The 24206-nt window shown below is 50.1% G+C and overlaps 1 protein-coding gene across 2 annotated transcripts in view; it reads right to left on the reverse strand.

Moving 5' to 3' along the window:
* CFAP74 (cilia and flagella associated protein 74) overlaps positions 1–24206 on the reverse strand; it is a 1279283-nt gene that overhangs the window by 958590 nt on the left and 296487 nt on the right. For both annotated transcript variants that reach the window (XM_086921531.1, XM_086921532.1), the window contains exons 12-13: positions 23394–23610; positions 21252–21422 (exon numbers count right to left, since the gene is read on the reverse strand). In XM_086921531.1, the coding sequence (XP_086777657.1) occupies positions 21252–21422; positions 23394–23610 (388 nt within the window). The remainder of the gene's footprint in view (positions 1–21251; positions 21423–23393; positions 23611–24206) is intronic.

Genomic DNA, 24206 nt, shown 5'->3' on the forward strand with positions numbered 1-24206 from the left:
CCACTGACTATTTCAGGGGCACCAACAGGAACACAGAAAATGACTTAAAAGACATCTAATGGCAATAAGGGGCACTGCTTACCTGGAGCAGTGAATAATGGTTGCAATGGCTCAGGGTACACCCACCCTGCCCCTCTGTAAATGGGAGGGCTGCAAGCAGGGCAGAGGCCCCCGAGCCACTAAAAACACTGCAAGTCTCCCGGGTCATTTAATCTTTGACCCAAGGAGAGCGCACCATATTTTTTTAAGCACTCCGAGTTGGTTGTGTATGCTCTTCAGCTGGAGTGTGGGGACCTCTTGTTGTTGGCCACTGACTATTTCAGGGGCACCAACAGGAACACAGAAAATGACTTAAAAGACATCTAATGGCAATAAGGGGCACTGCTTACCTGGAGCAGTGAATAATGGTTGCAATGGCTCAGGGTACACCCACCCTGCCCCTCTGTAAACGGGAGGGCTGCAAGCAGGGCAGAGGCCCCCGAGCCACAAAAAACATTGCAAGTCTCCCGGGTCATTTAATCTTTGACCCAAGGAGAGCGGACCATATTTTTTTAAGCACTCCGAGCTGGAAGTGTATGCTCTTCAGCTGGAATGTGGGGACCTCTTGTGTTTTTTAGGAAACTTGGTACATGGCGAACGAGTCTACAAGTCCTGAAATGGTGGTGCAACATTTCTTTTGCTGTTGCAGGGAGCCAATCAGATTGCGTGATCCAGTTGGACCAGAGGAGCCATCAAGTAAATAAGCCCTCTCAGCCAGTCAAAGTGGTTTATTTTCTGACCACTTGAGTACCCTGTTACCAAATGCTCAGATATTACTATATTTTTACTTTTAATATCTCAAAAACGGGTGAACGGACAAACAACAAATCACAAATACCATGCTTTTTGGGTAAGGATCTAGCTTTCTGTAAAATGTGATGTAATTCTATTCACTTCCCAAACTGTAAATAGGAAACTGAAGGAAAAGAACATTTTTGGACCCTGTCATTTTCCTCAGCCCCCACTTGACGAATCACTCTAAATCTTCCTAGGAAGGAGCTGAGGTGGATTCATTTTTTTTGGGAAAATTTTGTAAAGATTTGTTAAACTTTTTTGGGGAACGTTTTGTGAAGATTTGTCAAACGGTGCCAAAATTATGAACACAACCAAAAATGTTCTTTGTATGGAAACTCCGACCTCACTATAACATAGTGGTGTATACAAACACCCACTGACAAAAGCAAATGTTAAGGAGTTAAAGTGACATTATAGTTAGGTATGGTAATAAGATCTTACCTTACATAAAGTAATTTAGAAATTCACTTATAAAAACAAAGGTTGAAGTGAGTTAAAGTGACTTTAAACTTAAGTAAGGTAATAAGATTTTAGCTTACATTAATAAAACCCCAGAAATTCACTGAAAAAATTGAAGTTAAAGTGAAGACATAATTAGTGACACTATAAAATCATTCTAACACTGTTCCGTATATGGTTTGTCGACTTGCAGTAATTCAACACACAGCTGTATATAATTTTCATTCACCATGAGCCCAGGTATTCATTGGTGGATAAACTATTGTCAAGAGAAAGTTTGAACTTTCTGACAGATTTTTGCGAATAGGCTTTGGCTTTAAGCCTCGACCTACTTTCAAATATATCATTGCAACCCACATTAGGTGTGTTCCCCCTTTATCTTGTTTAACCCGTAGACCGCTGCGCAAATTAAACCGGGGTTCGGGTGATTTATGGAGTGGGCGTGTTTCGGGCGACCTCTGGCCATTCTCCGCCCACGCCCACTGTGAAGTCGGACGGCCGGGGTCCGTCCGAGGCATCGAATGGGTTAACAGGGAGTAATACTTGAATCCCAGACTTTAGTTATTTGTTAACGGCGCACCACATAACTTTAAAGATGCACAATCACAGTTGCCTCCAGGAATTACACAATTTCTGTGCTGTGGACAGGTTATAATTAGCTCAGTAAACTATAATGGACGAATTGAAGTGTTTTTTTTGTTTAAAATTATATTTAGAACTCACATTTGTACCTAAATAGAGAGCCACTTTAACCTTTGTTTTTTTCTGTGAATTTCTGAGGATTTTTAACGTAAAGTGCAACCATACTATCATACCTAACTATAACATCACCATATTATTTGTTTTTTTCAGTAAGTTTCTCGTTTTTTTTAATGCAAAGTATGTTCTTACTACCATATCCAACTATAACGTCACTGGCCTGTGGGAGACAGGCCATCCACCCAATCCCATCAGGTGCTGCTAACACATTGTGCACGACCAGCCAATGAGAGTGCTAATCACAAAATAAAGGGGTGTCACTATATCAATATATAAAAGTAAGACTAATTGGCTTTGTCAAAGAGTGACCACAACAATATACAGGACAAGTCTATTGCCTTTGTCAAGGAGTCACTACATTATTTATAGGAAGGCAAGCCTATTGGCTTTGTCAAGGGATGACCACAACAATATATAAGACAAGCCTATTGGCTTTGTCAAGGTGTTACATATCAATATATGAAGGCAAACCTAAAGGGATCAAGCAATCCTACCATGGGGAGAAGCCAAAATCACCAACTTAAACTATGGAGAGGCTCAGCGCTTCCGCAAACGGCGTATAGAAGCAGCATGGGACACTATGATTCGGCACTGGTGCGGGAGGGTGACCACCCTCCCCCTGTGACAGCTTGACATTCGGACGACTCCAGCACCCTTTGCCTACATCACCAACCCTGTCCCTAGACCACAGATATGCCTCGGCTCCCAGTCCGCATACACCACCGACCTTCCAGACAGGCAGGCAGGAGGCCTGACAGGACATCACTTCCCCACCGCTGTCCCTGGGCCATTCCACCACTCAACAGTCAACTACCCCCTTGGAAAATAAGCCCACTACGAACAATGTGCTGCAGCTGAGTTATTCCCCTACCCGAACAGTTCATTTTCTTTGAGTTACACTTCCCTTATAATAGCCTACCAACAGTGTTCCAAACCCTCCAGACCACAGTCTCAATCCATGTAGCTAGCACATCTCATTATAAGCCCACACAAAAAGGCCCACCTCACTGCAACAGCAGCCAGGCCTGCCGCCTACCCTGTACTGTAGTATGTTACAGAGCGTGGGACCCACTATATACACCAGTTGTATAGCTACTGGATTGTGTAATGTTATTGTACGTGCGACCTGTTGTGTAAAAATGACAACAAATAATAAAAACCCCAATAAAAGAGATTTAAAAAATAATAATAAAGGCAAGTTTATTGGCTTTTCAAGGGCTTTTAAGGGGTGATTACATCTATTGGCTTTGTCAAGGGGTCACTGAATCAACATATGAAGGCAAGTCTGTGGCTTCGTCAAAGAGTCACTATCTTTATAAAGCAGCAATTATGTAATGATTACACATTAACAACAACAGAATGTAAAACTTTATTCAAAGGCATTCATTATTAATAACAAGTATTACAATGTTTGTCAATAAGCCTTTAAATAAAGCATATTATTTAAAGCATCATTAAACTGCGTGAGTCTTTCTTTTTATTCCTGAGGCCAAATAATGCAGCCATAAGATGATATACAAGGGGTCCCGCCAATCCATAACTGAAGAGCAAAAGCTCCATCTCCGTAAATGCTTAACATTATCATTAACTTAATATAGGCTAACATTGCATACACCCCAGGAAAGAAATGTGTTACTTACCAGTAACTCCAATTCTTCAACATTGCTATCTTTTATATATTCACGTGCTTGAATCATTCCTCGTTGTCAGGCTGGGAAATCCCTGGTACATTAAATACCAGTATACAGTATAAAATATATAACAAACAGTATATAATGTAAAATGGCCGTAGGCCTGAAACCACATTGTATGTTTAGTAACCCAAATTTTAGCCAATGAGGTGGAAGCTTAAGCACTCCTACTCGCCCTAGAGGCCACCATAGCTCAGATTTGAAAGCGGAAGTGTGAGAATAGAATACAATGAGCCTCCGACCAGGGAGAAGGGAGGGTCACCAATGTTGGAGAACTAGAGTTACAGTTAAGTAGCAAATTTCTTCTCCAACACTGGATCTTTTTATCTATTCACATGCTTAAATCAGAATAGCAAGCAGTGCACATTATGAAATACAAGAAAGCAGGAAGCAGGGTCACCTTTAGTGAACAGGTTTCTCAGGACTGCCTGTCCCACCTCTTGACAGTAATGCTTCATTAACCTATGCCTGCTCCTCCAGGTGGCTGCACAGCAGATGTCTTTCAAAGGCACCCCAGCATAGAGTGTTGCAGTTGAAACCAAGCCCCTGGTGGAATGCACCCTCACTCTTCCCTGGAGAGGAAGATTGGCTTTGGCATGACAAAAAGTAATACAGGCTGAGAGACAGTGTGCTATCACCTGAATGGACAGGGCTTGAACTTTTCGTAGTTGTGCAAATTATACTAACAGCTGGTCTGATGTGAGTAAGTCCCTTGCCTTGGCTATATAGAATATGAGACATCTATGGAAGTCTAGGGAGTGTAATGATGTTTTTGCTGGAGAAGATGGATTCAGAAAGAAAGATCTAAGAATAACAGGTTCATTAAAATGGAAGTCAGTAGGCATATCAGGAATTAATTTTGAATTGGTTCTGAGTATCACTTTGTCCTTAAGTGATACTTACTAAAAGTAGATGCCCAAAATCTGCGATACTGCAACAGTCCTAATGCCCTTGCTATATCAGTGTCGGTTTTAAGGCCTTACAGAGCCTCCAAAACATGTTTAGCAATCAGAGTGAGCCCATCAAAAGGAATGTCCAAGATTTTAGATTGGACATCAGTACGGAAGACTGTATTTTAACAAGCCTTGCCTCCTTAGTACAGTCCCTCCTGCCAACTGACAAACCTGTATTTGAAGCATCCATCAAAGCGTCAGTAATGAAAGAAGAAGTTAGTTCTCCTTCCTTTAGAACAGGTCTCACCGTTTCCTTCTTATCCTCAGGGATAAGATCCAGTAATGTACCTATATCATGCCACATCTGACATTCGGAACGATCTAAAATCGCCAGGGCTTTGACTGTCTTAATAGAAGTTGCTGCCTTAGAAGAAATTCTCTGAACTAGATTGTCAATAGTTTGCTATTCTTGTCTAGCAGACTAAATGATGGCATCATTGGGGTCTTGGTTTTTCTTTGAGTGGGGGCATCTCCTTCAGACGGAGGAAAATATTTGTATTCATAAGAAATAATGCCAACCTCCTATCTTTATCCTTAAGAGTCTTAGTGGAGAAAGACTTACAGATCTTGCATTCAGCTGGATTATGCCTAGGATAAAGACAATAAATACACTGACAGTGTGGATCATCAGTGTACATTTTCTTACTGCCACAAAGGTTTTAAAAAGAGATCTCTTCTCTCTATCAGTCATGGTGACAGTTGGTGACAGCTACTTGTCAAACCAAAAAGATCTCTATTGCCCAGAAATTATAACAATCTTCCCTAAAATAACTCACAGTATAGTAGTGCTGAAGATCAAGCCGGTTCAAATCCAGGGCACAAAAAAATGGAAACAATTTAAGGTTCACTGAAAGGTTAGAGCAGAGCTCTGCCAGGGGACTCCCTCACAGACCATGTGCAGTAGAAATCTGGGCTATGGTGGCCTTAAGGTTCTACTTTAATGGCTGAAGTTCGGGTTCCTTCAAATGAGGCGGTTATGTTACTAAACAAACTATGTTGTTTCAGGACTATGGCCATTTTACATTATATACTGTTTGTTATATATTTTATACTGTATACTGCTATTTTAACCTACCGGGGATTCCTAGCCTGACGACAGCGAAATGAATCAAGCATGTGAATATATAAAAGATCCAATGTTGGAGAACATATGGTTTCTTCTAAAAATGATATCTGGGGTCTGCTGCGCTCACTGCAGTCCCTTACAACATTATTTTAACATGATGCTGGTGATCCTGCCCACAGAGAAAAAAAATATGTAAATTAGCCCAAGAAGGGCATTACGGGGCACTCACTTTAGGAAGCAGTGAATAATAAATGAGCGGCTTCGGCTGAACATTTATCATTTACTTTTAGTGCCCTCGCGCCTCACTCTTTAATTTTTTGTGGGGATGCCTCAGTCCCACCAAGACACCGACAGTAAGCCACATTGTTGGTGGCTGCAAGGGGAGCCCCAAGGCCCACGCAGCCCCCTCTCTCTCCAAAGAGTGGCCACAATTTATTTTCCAACTTTTCTTTTTTTAAGTGGGTGCCCTGTCCCACACGGAACACTCACAAGGGACAAGGGCAAGGGAGACCTTCGTAAGCCATTACATCTCTTGTGAATTGCCAGCACATGAAACCAAAGGTAATTAATCTACAGTCTCTGTCCAGCTTATATCGTTTAATTCACTCAGAACCTAGATAATGATGAGGTCCATGTCTTATGTTCAATCTCTTTCACATTTTAGTGATCCTGATATCGTTTCTAGAGGAATTCCCGGCAGTAGTTGGGGGCTTAGAGCACAGGGGCGGTGCACATTGCTGTTTTGAGGGTCTCAAAGGCGGCCTGACACTACGGTGTCCAGTGTACCTCCAGTGGGTGTTTCTTCGACGTGAGTTCTGTGAGGGGGCCCACAATGCTGCCATAGTCTTTCACGAAGCGCCGGTAATATCCGGTGAGCCCCAGGAAGGCTCGGACCTCTGTTTGGGTGACCGGGGGTTCCCAGGCCCGGATGGCGGCGATCTTGGGTTGGAGGGGGGCCACCTGGCCACTTCCCACCTGGTGCCCCAGGTAGGTCACGGATCCTTGGCCGATTTGGCACTTGCTGGCTTTTATTGTCAGCCCTGTCCGCCCGAGGGCGGCCAAGACCTCATGGAGGTGTTGGAGGTGTTCGGCCCAGTGGAGACTGTACACCGCAATATCGTCTAGGTAGGCAGCGCTGAACTCCTCGAGCCCCGCCAGCACCTTATTCACTAGTCTCTGGAACGTGGCGGGGGCGTTTTTCATCCCGAAGGGCATCACCTTGAAGTGGTAGTGGCCATCCGGGGTGGAGAAGGCGGATCGCTCCTGGGCGCCCGGGGTGAGGCCGATCTGCCAGTATCCCGCAGTTAGGTCGAAGGTGCTCAGGTAGAGGGCGGCCCCCAGGCGGTCGATCAGCTCATCGGCCCGAGGGATGGGGTGAGCGTCTGTTCGGGTGACGGCGTTCAAGCCCCAGTAGTCCACACAAAATATGAGTTCGGGGGCGACGCCAGGGGTAGCGGCCTTGGGGACCAGCATGACCGGGCTGGCCCAGGGGCTGTCGGAGGGCTCGATCACTCCCAGAGTCAGCATCTTGGATACTTCCGACTGGATGCAGGCGCGCACCCGATCGGGAACTCGGTAGGCCCGGTGCCGGATAGGGGGGCTATCCCCGGTGTCGACATCGTAGAGGCACCATGGGGTGACCCCGGGGGTGAGAGAGAATAGATAGGCAAATTGCTGTAATAAGTCTTGGCAGCCTTGGCGTTGTGCTGGGGTCAGGGTGGTAGAGAGGTTGACTCCTTCCACGGAGCCGTCTTTTTCGAGGGTCTTCAGGAGGTCGGGGAGGGGCTCGGAGTCCTCTTCAGCCCCACTGTCGGTAGCCATCCGGAGTCTAAGTTCTGAGCGAACAAAGTGGGGCTTGAGTCGATTGGCATGGAGGACCCGGAGGGGGTTCCTGGGGGACTCCATGTCCACCAGGTAGGTGACAGGGCCCTTGCGCTCCACCACTTTAAAGGGCCCGTCCATTTGTCTTGGAGGGCGCATGGTTCGACCGGGGACATGACCCAGACCTGTTGTCCCGGCTCGAACTCGATGGACGAGGCTTTTTGATCATACCACCGTTTCATGTCTTCTTGGCTGGCTTCGAGGTTGGCTTTGGCAAGTTCCCTGAACCGCCGAGTCTGGTTCCGGAGGGTCAGGAGGTACCGGTACACATCAGGAGGAGCATTCTGGGGGGTCACCTCCCATCCTTCTTTGACCAGACTTAGGGGACCCCGGACGGGGTGCCCATACAATAGTTCGAAGGGGCTGAATCCCAGGGACTTCTGGGGACTTCCCGGTAGGCAAATAGGAGGGGCAGGGTAGCAACACGTCCCATTGGCGTCGTAAGGGTTCTTCCAGACCCATGATCATCCCCTTGAGGGTTCGATTGAAGCGTTCTACCAGTCCGTTCCCTTGCGGGTGGTAGGGGGTCGTGAACTTGTATGTGACCCCGCACTGTTGCCAGAGGGACTTCATGTATCGGGAAATGAAGTTCGTGCCCCGATCACGGACGACTTCTCGGGGGAAGCCCACCCGCGAGAAGATCCCCATCAGGGCTCGGCCCACCACGGGCGCTGTCACGGTCCGGAGAGGGATGGCTTCGGGATAGCGGGTGGCATGGTCCACCAGGACGAGTATGAACCAGTGACCTTGTGATGTCCGGGGCTCCAGGGGCCCCACAATGTCAATCCCTACCCGGGTTGCAGGGGGACTTTCAGTTTTCTGCCGCTCTTCCCGCTGGCCTGGCAGGTGGGACAGGCTCGGCAGTGGTTGATTACATCGTTCCTCATCTTGGGCCAGTAGAAGTGGGTCACCAGGCGGCTGTAAGTTTTGTCCTGCCCCAGGTGCCCGGCGAGGGGTACATCATGAGCCAGGTTCAGGGGGAAGTCTCTGAATCAGAGGGGGACCATTAGTACCCGGCTGGCCCCTAGCTCGGCAATCTTCTGCTCGCTGTAGAGGAGCTCATTGTCCCAATAGATCCAGTGAGCCCCCGAGGCATCCCCTGCGCTCTGGGCTGCGGCTTGCTGTCGGATCCCCTCGAGGGAGGGACACGTTTTTTGCTCTTGGCGAAACTGTTCTTGAGTGGGGCCAACTTCTTGGCGCCACTGGGCCAGCTCCGGGAGGTCGCGGAGGGGGTCAGGTTCTTCGTCGTTGGGCCCCGGTGGACCGGGTTCGTGTCTTCAGTGACTACGGGCGGTGGAGGTTCGGCCCACTCGGGTTCTTCAGTGGAGGGGATGGCACGGGCGGCCATGGATCGGGTCGTCGCACAGACCCATTCAGTGAGGCCAAGCATTCCCAGGTGCTCCCTGCGCTCAACGGCAGCCCAGGGGGAGCTCTCGAGGTCGTTCCCGAGGAAGCAGTCTAAGGGGGCATCGGCTCGGACGGTCACCTTCAGCATGCCCGACACTCCACCCCATTCAAAGGGGACGCGGGCCATCTGGCACAGGCTTTCGGAGTTATCCGCAGATCGTACTGGGCATAGCACATTGGGCAGGATTTGATCCGGGGTCACCAGATGGCAACGGACGGCCGTTACGCTGGCTCCCGTATCGCGGAGGGCTTCGGCCCGGTGTCCATTAATGGTGACCCACTGACTGTACTTCTGCGTATTGGCCGGGATGGGGGCCCGTGGGATCATGTCTCTTTCGCCCAGACATACCAGGGACATGGCTGCGGGTTCCCACTCGGGCTGGTATTGTTCCCCGTCTTCGACTTCTTCTTCGCCTTGTTCCTCCCCTAGGTAGACGGCGTTGATCTGGCGGTTCTGCGGACCCGGGGAGTTGGATGGCTGGTTTCTCGGACAGTTGGGGTCATTGGCGTAATGACCTTGCCGCTGGCATTTGTGGCAGGTAACGTTGAAGCGGAATCCCGGCCGTGCTGGGGGGCTTCCTCTCCCGGCCACGGACGGGGGAGTGCTGGTGAGAGGCATCGTGGCGGTGTCCCGACCCCTGCCCTGGCCTCCTCCTCCTCCTCGCGGACGGTGGGCCCCCTGGGAGCCTCGGCCTTGATCTCCCGCCCAGTTCCGGTAAACCCGGATGCTCTCCCATCGATCTGCTTCAATGGCGAGTTTCCGGGGCTCGGTCAGCTTACTGTCGAGGAGATGCTGCCTTAGTTCGATGAAACAGTTATTGGAGAGGTGTTCCCATACGATGAGATCGAACAATTGTTCGTAGGTGGTGACCTGGCTGCCCTTGATCCATCCTTCTAGGGCTCTGCTAAAAAAGTTCACGTACTCTACCCAGGTGGTACTGGGGATCCTTTTACAGTCTCTAAATCGCTGCCGGTACATCTCGGGGGTGAGCCCATAGCGAGTGAGGAGGGCGGCTTTCATATGCTCGTATGAGGTCATCTCAGCGTCGGGGAGCTGTAGCAGGGCATCTCTCCCTTCGTTGACGAATCTCCCCCACAACCCGGCCCCCCAGTCTTTTCGCGGAACCCGGTTGGAGGTCATAGCTACTTCGTTGGCCTTAAACCATTGCTGGATGTCGTCGTTCTTGTAGTACTCTCGGACGACATCTTTGGGGATGTGGACCTTGGTGTCCGCAGAGGGAGTGGAGCTTGGGTTCTCGGAGACGCCGAGGTCCCTGTTTTGTTTCCTAATTTCTAGTTCCTTCAAACCGCGCTCGTGTTCGTACGCGAGTTTCTTCTCCTCCAGCTCCCTCTGGCTTTTTTTCTCTTCCCGTTCTCCCTGTAATCGTAGGTGTTCAAGGGCTATCTTTTTTTCTGCTAGTTTCAGTTCCCCATCTAAGCGGAGTCTAGCCAGTTCCAACTCGTGAAGCCGGGCCTCTCTCGTTCTCGGGCCTCCTCGTGAGAGAGGCCCGGGTTCCTCTCTTCCTCGGGGGTTGCAAGGTTCTCGGTGATTGCAATGTTTTCGTTTTGTGGAGGCGACGCTCCCGTCTCCACCCAAGTCTATAGGGCCTGTTTGAGGTCGTCTTTGGTACTTAGTCCTGTGGTAGCGATACCCAAGTCTATGCAGAATTGCTTTAATTCCTTGTGACTGTAATCTTCCAGCCGTTCCATCTGGAATTTCGCGGTTGTTCCGGTTTCTTTCGTCGTCATGGTTGCTGTGTGTTTTTCGTTTGTAGTGGGGCGAGCTACTCTCCGTACGATTTGCGTCGGCTCGAATCGCGCCGCTGGCCACCAATGTTAGACGGGAAACCTGAGGGTTGGCCGATTAAGGGGGAGAGGCCTCCTGGCGAGGGCCCTCTCCTCTGATCGTACGGTCGAGCAACCACCCCCCTACAGATAGACGCCACACAAGGATAGGTTCTTAACACTTTTATCGGTATTCTTAGGCCGGTTATTGCAGCAATACAGAAGGAACGGGATACTGGGATCCCTCTTAGGCTTAGTCTCTGCGGGAAGGGGGTAGCGGGACAGTCTTAGTACCGGTCTGGTACAGGGATGCCTGACGCACAGCTCTCAATCCTCGAGCTGGAGGGTTCTCTGGTATGGGCCGCGGCAGCGCCAGCAGGGCTCCAAGGATGGTTCACGAAGATGAGCCGCGGCAGCGCCAGCAGGACTCCAAGGATGGTTCACGAAGATGAGCCGCGGCAGCGCCAGCAGGACTCCAAGGATGGTTCACGATGATGAGCCGCGGCAGCGCCAGCAGGACTCCAAAGATGGTTCACAAAGATGAGCCGCGGCAGCGCCAGCAGGACTCCAAGGATGGTTCACGAAGATGAGCCGCGGCAGCGCCAGCAGGACTCCAAAGATGGTTCACGAAGATGAGTTCGTCTCTCGACTCCAGGATACAACTGTCTTCCTGCTCTGGAGCTGCCCCAGTTATAGGGCTGGTGCCCTTTAATGTCCGGACCCTCGCACTTGGAGGTCGGAGGGTCCGGGATGTGCGAGTCCAGACACCCAGCAGGGGGGTGGAGCCAGCGCCCAGGGAGGCTGGGGGCGATCGAAACCAGGCTGATGGGGGTCCATCGAAACTTCTCCCCCCACTGACTCGTCAAGTGGTCTCTTTACCCCCTGGTTGACTTGTGGTGCCTCGATGTCGGGGCTTTGCTGGGCCTGAGGCTGGGGTCGGGCCGAGGCCACGAGGCCTGGTCGTGGAGGGTCCAAGATGGCGGCTGGGCCGGAGACGAGGATCCGGGACAGGGTCCGGACCAGCCGAGAGGGTTGAGGAGAGGAGGTTGAGTTCCGTCGGGGGAGAGCTGGGGGCGGCCCGGAGGGGGGCCCTCGTGGCAGGTGGAAGGTGTCGCTCTTGGCCGGGGAACAGGGGTCGGGGTAGTCCGGGATCCGCCATGCGGGAGGAGTGGGACCACGCCACGAGGCCAGGTCCAACACGCACCCCCCCCCAGCTGAAGGCAGGGAGAGTCACCCATCTTCTTGGGGATTCTCCTCGCCGAGGCGGAAGAAGCGGGACAGGCCGTCTGCGTTGGCGTGGTCGTTGCCGGGGCGATGCTCCACAGTGAAGTCCATCCCTTGCAGGGAGATGGACCAACGCAACAGCTTCGGATTCTCTCCTCGCATCTGCATCAGCCATTGCAGAGGTTGGTGGTCAGTTTGTACCCGGAAGTGGGTGCCGAAGAGGTAGGGTCGGAGCTTCTTGAGGGCCCACACCACGGCGAAGGCCTCCCGCTCAATGGTGCTCCAGCGTTGTTTTCGGGCCAGCAGACGTCGGCTAATGAAGGCCACTGGCTGGTCAACTCCCTCTGCATTGATTTGGGAGAGGACTGCTCCGACGCCGTGATCGGAGGCATCGGTCTGTACTATGAATTCCCGGCTGTAGTCGGGGGCTTGGAGCACAGGGGCGGTGCACATTGCTGTCTTGAGGGTCTCAAAGGCGGCCTGACACTCCGGTGTCCAGTGTACCTTCGGTGGGTGTTTCTTCGACGTGAGTTCTGTGAGGGGGCCCACAATGCTGCCGTAGTCTTTCACGAAGCGCCGGTAATATCCGGTGAGCCCCAGGAAGGCTCGGACCTCTGTTTGGGTGACCGGGGGTTCCCAGGCCCGGATGGCGGCGATCTTGGGTAGGAGGGGGGCCACCTGGCCACTTCCCACCTGGTGCCCCACGTAGGTCACGGATCCTTGGCCGATTTGGCACTTGCTGGCTTTTATTGTCAGCCCTGCCCGCCGGAGGGCGGCCAAGACCTCATGGAGGTGTTGGAGGTGTTCGGCCCAGTGGAGACTTTACACCGCAATATCGTCTAGGTAGGCAGCGCTGAACTCCTCGAGCCCCGCCAGCACCTTGTTCACTAGTCTCTGGAAAGTGGCGGGGGCGTTTTTCATCCCGAAGGGCATCTCCTTGAAGTGGTAGTGGCAATCCGGGGTGGAGAAGGCGGATCGCTCCTGGGCGACCGGGGTGAGGCCGATCTGCCAGTAGCACGCAGTTAGGTCGAAGGTGCTCAGGTAGCGGGCGGCCTCCAGGCGGTCGATCAGCTCATCGGCCCGAGGGATGGGGTGAGCGTCTGTTCAGGTGACGGTGTTCAAGCCCCGGTAGTCCACACAAAATCTGAGTTCAGGGGCGACGCCAGGGGCAGCGGCCTTGGGGACCAGCACGACCGGGCTGGCCCAGGGGCTGTCGGAGGGCTCGATCACTCCCAGAGTCAGCATCTTGGATACTTCCGACTGGATGCAGGCGCGCACCCGATCGGGAACTCGGTAGGCCCGGTGCCGGATAGGGGGCTATCCCCGGTGTCGACATCGTGGAGGCACCATGGGGTGACCCCGGGGGTGAGAGAGAATAGATCGGCAAATTGCTCTAATAAGTCTTGGCAGCCTTGGCGTTGTGCTGGGGTCAGGGTGGAAGAGAGGTTGACTCCTTCCACGGAGCCGTCTTTTTCGAGGGTCTTCAGGAGGTCGGGGAGGGGCTCGGAGTCCTCTTCAGCCCCACTGTCGGTAGCCATCAGGAGACTAAGTTCTGAGCGAACAAGGTGGGGCTTGAGACGATTGGCATGGAGGACCCGGAGGGGGTTCCTCGGGGACTCCATGTCCACCAGGTAGGTGACAGGGCCCTTGCGCGCCACCACTTTAAAGGGCCCCGTCCATTTGTCTTGGAGGGCGCATGGTTCGACCGGGGACATGACCCAGACCTGTTGTCCCGGCTCGAACTCGATGGACGAGGCTTTTTGATCATACCACCGTTTCATGTCTTCTTGGCTGGCTTCGAGGTTGGCTTTGGCAAGTTCCCTGAACCGCCGAGTCTGGTTCCGGAGGGTCAGGAGGTACCGGTACACATCAGGAGGAGCATTCTGGGGGGTCACCTCCCATCCTTCTTTGACCAGACTTAGGGGACCCCGGACGGGGTGCCCATACAATAGTTCGAAGGGGCTGAATCCCAGGGACTTCTGGGGGACTTCCCGGTATGCAAATAGGAGGCAGGGTAGCAACACGTCCCATTGGCGTCGTAAGGATTCTTCCACACCCATGATCATCCCCTTGAGGGTTCGATTGAAGCGTTCTACCAGTCCGTTCCCTTGCGGGTGGTAGGGGGTCGTGAACTTGTATGTGACCCCGCACTGTTGCCAGAGGGACTTCATGTATCGGGAGATGAAGTTCGTGCCCCGATCACTGACGACTTCTCGGGGGAAGCCCACCCGCAAGAAGATCCCCATCAGGGCTCGGCCCACCACGGGCGCTGTCATGGTCCGGAGAGGGATGGCTTCGGGATAGCGGGTGGCATGGTCCACCAGGACGAGTATGAACCGGTGACCTTGTGATGTCCGGGGCTCCAGGGGCCCCACAATGTCAATCCCTACCCGCTCAAAGGGAGTGTTGACGACCGGGAAGGGTTGCAGGGGGACTTTCAGTTTTCTGCCGCTCTTCCCGCTGGCCTGGCAGGTGGGACAGGCTCGGCAGTGGTTGATTACATCGTTCCTCATCTTGGGCCAGTAGAAGTGGGTCACCAGGCGGCTGTAAGTTTTGTCCTGCCCCAGGTGCCCGGCGAGGGGTACATCATGAGCCAGGTTCAGGAGGAAGTCTCTGAATCGGAGGGGGACCACTAGTACCCGGCTGGCCCCTAGCTCGGCAATCTTCTGCTCGCTGTAGAGGAGCTCATTGTCCCAATAGATCCAGTGAGCCCCCGAGGCATCCCCTGCGCTCTGGGCTGCGGCTTGCTGTCGGATCCCCTCGAGAGAGGGACACGTTTTTTGATCTTGGCGAAACTGTTCTTGAGTGGGGCCACCTTCTTGGCGCCACTGGGCCAGCTCCGGGAGGTCGCGGAGGGGGTCAGGTTCTTCGTCGTTGGGCCCCGGTGGACCGGGTTCGGGGGTCGTGTCTTCAGTGACTAGGGCGGTGGAGGTTCGGGCCACTCGGGTTCTTCAGTGGAGGGGATGGCGCGGGCGGCGATGGATCGGGTCCTCGCACAGACCCATTCAGGGAGGCCAAGCATTCCCAGGTGCTCCCTCCGCTCAACGGCAGCCCAGGGGGAGCTCTCGAGGTCGTTCCCGAGGAGGCAGTCTACGGGGGCATCGGCTCGGACGGTCACCTTCAGCATGCCCGACACTCCCCCCCATTCAAAGGGGACATGGGCCATCTGGCACAGGCTTTCTGAGTTATCCACAGATCGTACTGGGCATAGCACATTGGGCAGGATTTGATCCGGGGTCACCAGATGGCAACGGACGGCCGTTACGCTGGCTCCCGTATCGCGGAGGGCTTCGGCCCGGTGTCCATTAATGGTGACCCACTGGCTGCACTTCTGCGTATTGGCCGGGATGGGGGCCCGTGGGATCATGTCTCTTTCGCCCAGACATACCAGGGACATGGCTGCGGGTTCCCACTCGGGCTGGTACTGTTCCCAGTCTTCGACTTCTTCTTCGCCTTGTTCCTCCCCTAGGTAGACGGCGTTGATCTGGCGGTTCTGCGGACCTGGGAAGTTGGATGGCTGGTTTCTCGGACAGTTGGGGTCATTGGCGTAATGACCGGGCCGCTAGCATTTGTGGCAGGTAACGTTGGAGCGGAATCCCGGCCGTGCTGGGGGGCTTCCTCTCCCGGCCAGGGACGGGGGAGTGCTGGTGAGAGGCATCGTGGCGGTGTCCCGACCCCTGCCCTCCTCCTCCTCCTCGCGGACGGTGGGCCCCCTGGGAGCCTCGGCCTTGATCTCCCGCCCAGTTCCGGGGAACCCGGGTGCTCTCCCATCGATCTGCTTCAATGGCGAGTTTCCGGGGCTCGGTCAGCTTACTGTCGAGGGGATGCTGCCTTAGTTCGATGAAACATTTATTGGAGAGGTGTTCCCATACGATGAGATCGAACAATTGTTCATAGGTGGTGACCTGGCTGCCCTTGATCCATCCTTCTAGGGCTCTGCTAAAAAAGTTCACGTACTCTACCCAGGTGGTACCGGGGATCCTTTTACAGTCTCTGAATCGCTGCCGGTACATCTCAGGGGTGAGCCCATAGCGAGTGAGGAGGGCGGCTTTCATATGCACGTATGAGGTCATCTCAGCGTCGGGGAGCTGTAGCAGGGCATCTCTCCCTTCGTTGACGAATCTCCCCCACAACCCGGCCCCCTAGTCTTTTCGCGGAACCCGGTGGGAGGTCATAGCTACTTCGTAGGCCTTAAACCATTGCTGGATGTCGTCGTTCTTGTAGTACTCTCGGACGACATCTTTGGGGATGTGGACCCTTGGTGTCCGCAGAGGGAGTGGAGCTTGGGTTCTCGGAGACGCCGAGGTCCCTGTTTTGTTTCCTAATTTCTAGTTCCTTCAAACCGCGCTCGTGTTCGTACGCGAGTTTCTTGTCTTCCAGCTCCCTCTGGCTTTTTTTCTCTTCCTGTTCTCCCTGTAATCGTAGGTGTTCAAGGGCTATCTTTTTTTCTGCTAGTTTCAGTTCCCCATCTAAGCGGAGTCTAGCCAGCTCCAACTCGTGGAGCCGGCTCCTCTCTCGTTCTCGGGCCTCCTCGTGAGAGAGGCCCGGGTTCCTCTCTTCCTCGGGGGTTGCAAGGTTCTCGGTGATTGCAATGTTTTCGTTTTGTGGAGGCGACGCTCCCGTCTCCACCCAAGTCTGTAGGGCCTGTTTGAGGTCGTCTTTGGTACTTAGTCCTGTGGTAGCGATACCCAAGTCTATGCAGAATTGCTTTAATTCCTTGTGACTGTAATCTTCCAGCCGCAGCCACCAATCTCAAGCAATGGATCACCCACAGTGCTGACGAATTAGCATCCATGAAAAAGCACCAGATCAAACCAAGCAGCAAAAAGGCTCCCTGGTTCAATGATGACCTTAAAAAATCCAAAAAACTATGCCGCACCCTGGAGAAAAAACCCAACCACCGACAACATGGCCACCCTCACGGCAGCCACCCGCAAACACCACCAACTGATTCGATCCACCAAGAAATCAGCATTCAAGGATCGTCTCGACAACAACGCCCACAACAGCAAGGAACTTTTCAACATCGTCAAAGAATTCACCAACCCCACTGCAGCATCTAACGACATCACTCCTTCCCAAGACCTCTGCGATGCGCTATCCTCCTTCTTCTACAACAAAATTGCCGACATTCACAACAGCTTCGAGAACACTCCCAGCGTTCAACCCTCCGCACCCCCCTCAAATCCTACACCGCCAACCAACAACCTCAGCGTCTGGAACCCAATCACCACTGAAGACACAATTCGCCTAATGAACTCAATCCACTCTGGCTCGCCAACCGACCCCTGCCCCCACCACATCTACAACAAAGCTGACTCCATCATCGCACCCCATCTCCGTGATGTCATCAACTGCTCGTTCAACTCGGCCACCTTCCCAGAAAGCTGGAAACACGCCGAACTCAGCGCCCTCCTGAAGAAACCCACAGCAGACCCCTCTGAACTTAAAAACTACCGACCCATATCCCTCCTTCCTTTCCCCGCCAAAGTCATTGAGAAAGCTGTCAACAGCCAGCTCGCCGCCTTCCTTGAATCCAACAAATCCCTCGATCCATCTCAATCCGGATTTCGAGCCAAACACAGCACCGAAACCGCCCTCATTGCAGCAACAGACGACATCCGAACACTACTGGATAACGGAGAAACAGTGGCCCTCATTCTACTCGACCTCTCCGCTGCCTTTGACACAGTCTGCCACAACACCCTCATACAACGCCTCAGCAACATTGGCCTACAAGGAAAAGCCTTGGACTGGATCATCTCATTCCTCGCCGGGAGAACTCAAAGAGTCCGACTTCCCCCATTCAACTCAGAGGCCACTGAAGTCATCTGTGGAGTTCCACAAGGATCATCACTCAGTCCCACCCTCTTCAACGTTTACATGAGCCCACTCGCATCCATCGTGCGCCAACACAACCTCAACATCATCTCTTACGCCGACGACACCCAGTTAATCCTTTCCATCACCAAAGACCCCAACACCGACAAAACCAATCTTCACGAAGGCATGAAAGAAGTAGCCGAATGGATGAAACATAGCCGCCTAAAACTCAACTAAGACAAAACGGAGGTGCTCATCCTAGGATCTTCCCCCTCTGCCTGGGACGACACTTGGTGGCCTTCCGCTCTGGGCACAGCACCCACACCCACAGACCACGCACGTAACCTAGGCTTCATCTTAGACTCCTCTCTCTCTATGTCCAGACAAGTCAACGCAGTCTCATCCTCCTGCTTCTACGTACTTCGCATTCTCAAAAAGATCTTCCGCTGGATCCCCCTCGAGACAAGAAAGACTGTCACCCACGCACTAGTCACGAGTCGACTGGATTATGGTAACACACTATACGCCGGAATCTCTGCAAAGTACCAGAAAAAACTCCAACGCATCCAAAACGCATCAGCGAGACTCATATTAGACATCCCTCGCCAAGATCACATCACCGGACACCTAAAAGACCTCCACTGGCTTCCCGTCAGCAAGAAAATTACATTCCGTCTTCTCACCCACGCACACAAGGCCCTATATAATCTAGAACCCGAATGCCTCAACACTCGACTGTCCTTCTACACACCCACCCGCCAACTAAGATCGTCCAATCAAGCCCTCGCCGCAGTCCCACGCATCCGGAAATCCACTATGGGTGGCAGATCCTTCTCCTTCCTGGCTGCCAAGACCTGGAACTCACTCCCCACTCACCTCAGCCTTACTCAAAACCACATCTCCTTCAGAAAAGAACTTAAAACCTGGCTATACGACAAATAAGGAACCCCTCCCCCAAGCGCCTTGAGACCCTCTGGGTGAGTAGTGCGCTTTATAAATGACAGAACTTGAACTTGAACTTATTATTTTAATCAGTGTAATTGACGAGTGATAACGCTATATAAATATCACCTACATATAGTTAATTTATCTTTACAGATAACTCTACTTTTATCACTGCATGCTGATACCTTGGTATTTTGCGCTGTCATAAATCTGCGATTAAGTAAGTATTGCTTTATATTACTAAACGAAAAACACTAACCAGGATCTGTTGATTGGTCGAACTACCTTAAAGAGCTTAAGGTTTCAACGAGTGGATATTCCCGAATAATGATATATTACTAGGATATTACTAGGACCTTATTAAAATGTGGAATGACCTTCAAACACCTTAGGCTTCAATTGATGTAAATAAGGATATGTCAATAGGAGTAATCACAAGTTCCAAGTAGTAATCACATTAAGGTGTATCATATGCCTACTTTGTTTGCCCTGTATCAAATAATTTTATATATTTGTGATAGGATAAGCAATGAAATAAACTAATTAATTAGACTAAATATTACTAGTCTGTTTTTATGTGTTAGAAAGTGAGAGGTTACTGAATAATTATGTATTGGATAAAGTGTTAAGTTCTGCTTCAATGTCTATTCATGATTGCATTTTATGTTTATGTATTATAGTGAATTTGGTTTTTTATAATTGATTAAATATCATTTGTTGTGTACTTCTTTTGTTTTACTTTTAGGTAGTACGTGGTTACTCCTGAAGAAGGCGCTGGTCGCCGAAACGTGCGTCGATAGTATTATTGTGCCACTGTTAATTTTTAACTAATTATGTTTTTGTATACATTTATGATGTCATTTGTTAATTATTGATGTGATCGGCTCTTCGAGTCTGAGATATAAAAAACTCTTTTTATGCAATATGTATTTTTATATTGATTGAGTTAATAAAAAGCAGAATTTTTATTGTTATTAGTTTTTCTCTCTCCTCTCTGTCACTATATAAGACAAGCAAATAGTAGTCGCCTAGGTTGTTATTTTTCGCATGTTACCACAGCACTATGCCCATTGGAGCCACAGGGAAGGCCCAAGGCCCCACCGACTCCCTAGCCAGCACCCATCCTTGAATGCCGGAATTAGAGCCGGCCATCCTGCTACCCGCTCATGCCCGCCGGAAGTAAACCTTTCTTTCAACTCCCACTGGAAGGGAGCATCCAGTGTCCCCTTCCCACAAGAGCACAGGCAGGGAAAAAAGAACAGACAACTATTTGCATCTGTAATGTCATCAATGATGTAATTTAAATTATCATGAGTTGTTATAATATGTGAGATCATAAGGAGTGCATGGCGGGGGCACATGGTATAGTTAACTTTGTAAATTATAACTGGTGAATTTCAGTGTTTTTTTATTTTAAAACCTAGCTTTTATATCATTAATAGCCCTAACTATAATGTCACTTTTATCGTTGCTGTTTTCTGTGAATTTCTAGTTTAAAAAAATAAAATTAAGTAAGATACTATTACGAAATCATACCTATCTATAATGCTACTTTCACCTTTGGGTTTTCATTGAATTGCTATGTCCTTACCATAGACTAAGATCTTACTACCATACCTAGCTCTGTATTGGAGTATAAGATTTGAATAAGCACAGGAGGGCATTGAACACAGGGTCTGGCCAATGTCCAGACCCTGCACCCAAAACCTGAAAGATGGCCAACCTTCTACTGCAAATGGCCTTCGGCTGGACACAGCGTAGGGTTGGCTGCAGTGTCACCTGACAGGCAGCCAACATTCCACACCTGGCCAACACCCTACAGCCGAGCAACCTCCCACACCCTCACCCCTCACTTACTACTGTGGGACAACATGCGAGAATTCTGTGGCCTCCGGTGTGGTACTTTTGGCACTTGGGGATTTCCCTCTGGGACACTCCAACAAACACCAGGGGTCAGGGTACACCTATCCTGCCCCCTTATACTTAATTTCTTTTGATTTTCAAGACATAAGGGCTGTGGCTGATTATTGTCAAGTAATTGGGCAAAGTATACGCACAGCAGGGGTTGACCATAGGCGTGGGATTTGGTGCTGTGCAGCAGGGGCTGTTCGCATGCGAGTGGGTAAGCACAGGTGGACTATGGAATTGGCAAAGCCTTAAGGATTTAACCTGTAAACACCAAAATTGTATACACTACTCAAAGAATAAGACATAGCAACATAACCACATAACCAATGATATAACCAGAACCAAATAACATATCATCACAAGCTGTTGAAAGTTGCCATTCTGCTGAAAGTGTTCCAAGGGCTTACCAATTTCAGAAAGACAACTATTTAAAGCAAACAGCATACCATACCAAAACATCTAGGAGGAGGAAGGAGAGGGACAGGAGACACAAGACAAATTAAATAAAACACACACCTTGTAAGGCTTATGTTCTTGATCCCAGAGACCAGGGAATTCAGGCTGAGCCAGCACCTCGCCTTCCTCTTCCTCAGTCTTTTCGCTGGCAAAGTCTTGTAGAGATTCTGGAGGAGGTTCATCTTCATCTGTGTCATCATCAGGCAGAGAGGACAGGGAACGCCACTCCCTCTGTAGCAACAGAAATTACCACAATTCATTATTATGTTATTGGTTCACTGTAGTGTAAGAAGAGGCATTGGAAATTACTGTTTGGTGAGTAACACTTACAAAGTGCAGTACAATTAACCAGACTTTCTCAGTGAGAAGAGAAAGGTGAAAGGCACACATAATGAACTGCCACTGTTTCATAGATTTACAAAAGGTAAGTACATTTTAGAGCGAACTGATATGAATCTAGTTCTATAATGGAGGGCTCTGAAGTTCCCTTACTTGCAGAAGAAGGATTAAAACATGGGTCTAGGTTAAGGCGTAAACTTTTTGCAAAGTTAAAGGGTGCCCTTACCTTCAATAGATTGATGTGCAAGATATGCCTATTTAAAACGTGCCCTTTCTGAAGTATGATCTACGCAGATGAGACACATGGACATGTTTCCGGACGCTTATGTTAATATTATTTCTGCATTGAGCCAGATGATGTCTTACTAACTGTTGCTTTAGGGAGATCATAGAATAAACTGTAACAATAATCCTACCTGTAGTTGGGTGCCTTTCTTACCAACATTTTTGGTACTAGGTAAAATCTATAAAAAAAGATTATGAAACCAAGTGTAACTGTTTATAAATCATGAGCAACGTAACCAACAAATCCTAACCAATAATGTGTTAAACATACAGCAAAGTGATTTTAGCTAATATTTGTAACTTACGTAGTAGAAAATGAAGAAAACTAATTTGGATTCAAATACTGACCCAGTTTTCTTATTTGAAAAAGTGGAGACAATTTCTAAGTCCTGCAAAATGATTACAATAAATTTTCCAAATATTTGCTTTAGTGCAAAATCTCTATAACATGGCAGGAGTACTGGCTAGTTTGAAACCACCCATTCTTTCACCTGCATATACTTTAAAGAAATAGTCTTTTAACAAGAGGCTTAAACATTTAGGGTCAAACCGAGGTGATTTAGTGAATAAATATATATCTAAGGCCCAGCTGATCAACCATCAGCTTACGGGTCAATTTGGAGCAAGATGGTTGATCAAAAACAGACCTAAAGAGTATTTGTGTCTACCAGTCAAATACGATCAATCAAGAACCGATTGTAAAGTGTGCTTGCTCGTGTTCGGTGTGCAGATTTAAAACCAGCCTTTAACTTGTGGTATAAGTGAGTGGAAAATGCAGAAATATTAAGCAACAAAAACCGTTGCAAATACAGTTGGCACACTTTGGGCCCCATTAGGACAAAGTCCGCCCGCCATACCCTCGGGAACCAGGACCGCCCGCTGACGGTGCGGGGGTCCCGCACTCCCGATTTGCAAGCGTCCACCAAACTGGTGGGCACATTGGGCATCTGCAACATTGCGGCGGGCGGTGCAGAGAGCACCGCCCGCCGCAATGCCACAGAAGCAGGTTGTGCGTTTCAATGCACAACGTGACAGGCACCGCACGTGGCCTGCCACGTTGTTCATTTTAAGGCAGGGGGGTACCATAGGTAACCCCCATGTGCACCCCCCACCCCTCCCTGGAGTCCCTGATGGGCCCACAACGGGCCCTCGAAGCAGACTGTACTAGGCCACATTGTAATATGGCTGGCGTTGTCTGTCAGACACCTCCACCATATTGAAGCCTTTTCCGCCCGGTCGACATGTTGACCGGGCGGAAAAGCGGCGGACGGTCTTTCCGTCCGCCGTGGACCCCACAGCCATTGTGATATGGCGGGGGCCTTTTCTGCGGGATGGCGGGCGGATTGCCCCCGCCATCATAATGGGGCACTTTATTACCAATTTTTGCAATAAAGAGTAAATCGAGCATAAAGACACAACTCATACTCTGCGTTTTTATGCCGAGGTCTAAATGAGGCTCTCACTGTTGCTGATACAGTGTTATGCGTGGCAATATTCCTTCTTAACAGGCACATATATGTTTAAGATATACTGCAGCATCTATCATTGACATTGTCAGAGTGTTTTTTCAGTACTTACCGGTCGTGGGGCTGCCACACTCTGCTCCCCAAACATCTCATCAACGTGGGCCAGAGCTTTTGCTCTTAGCTTCGAAGGTCCATGGCTCCTATCCCCAGACTTCCGAAGCGCTTCAGAAGGAAGCTGCTGCTTTTTCTTCTTCTCCAGCAAAGCTTCCTCACGCAAAATTTTACTCAGTATCTCAATCTTTCTTGCTTGTTGTTGGTCTTCAAATTCTCTGGTAAAAATAAAAACATGCACATGTGGTGGTTGTTGCTAAATTCAACGAGCAGCTACATAGAGTGCAGGCAGTCAAGCAGACATTTCTAAATGTGTAAAATTAATTGAAAAAGCTTCAGCATCTAACTGGTAAATATCTCAGGAGGATTTCGAAGTATCAGGTTTAGATAAGGAAAATGTATGTATTTGTTACGACTGTTTTCCATCATGTAATCTTCTCTAAAGTCATAAAATCCAAAGGTCTTTCAAAAAAACGAAATGTTCTTCTAAAAGTACAAGTTACTTAAATTCAGTAATACTCTTTCATGTGGAAAGTCTATCTAAGTGCATATCCTACCTTTTGAATCCACCAGGTGCCAGACTGGATCCAGAATTTTGAGGTCAGTTTACTGAAAAGCATTCTACCCCCTTAGACATGGATTATCAGATACAGATTAAGAACCATGAAAGTCTACAGAATCTAACATGGAACATTATTAGCATCTAGAATTTAATTCCACAGAATGATAAGGAGGGCAAGCAGTGAGGAATCTGAGGTTAGAGTATCCACCAGAAAGAGGGCTAATCAAGGTTAGGTACTTGTTCTTCAGATGG

This window comes from Lissotriton vulgaris, chromosome 5 (genome assembly GCF_964263255.1).
Source record: "Lissotriton vulgaris chromosome 5, aLisVul1.2, whole genome shotgun sequence".
NCBI classification, from domain to species: Eukaryota; Metazoa; Chordata; class Amphibia; order Caudata; family Salamandridae; genus Lissotriton; species Lissotriton vulgaris.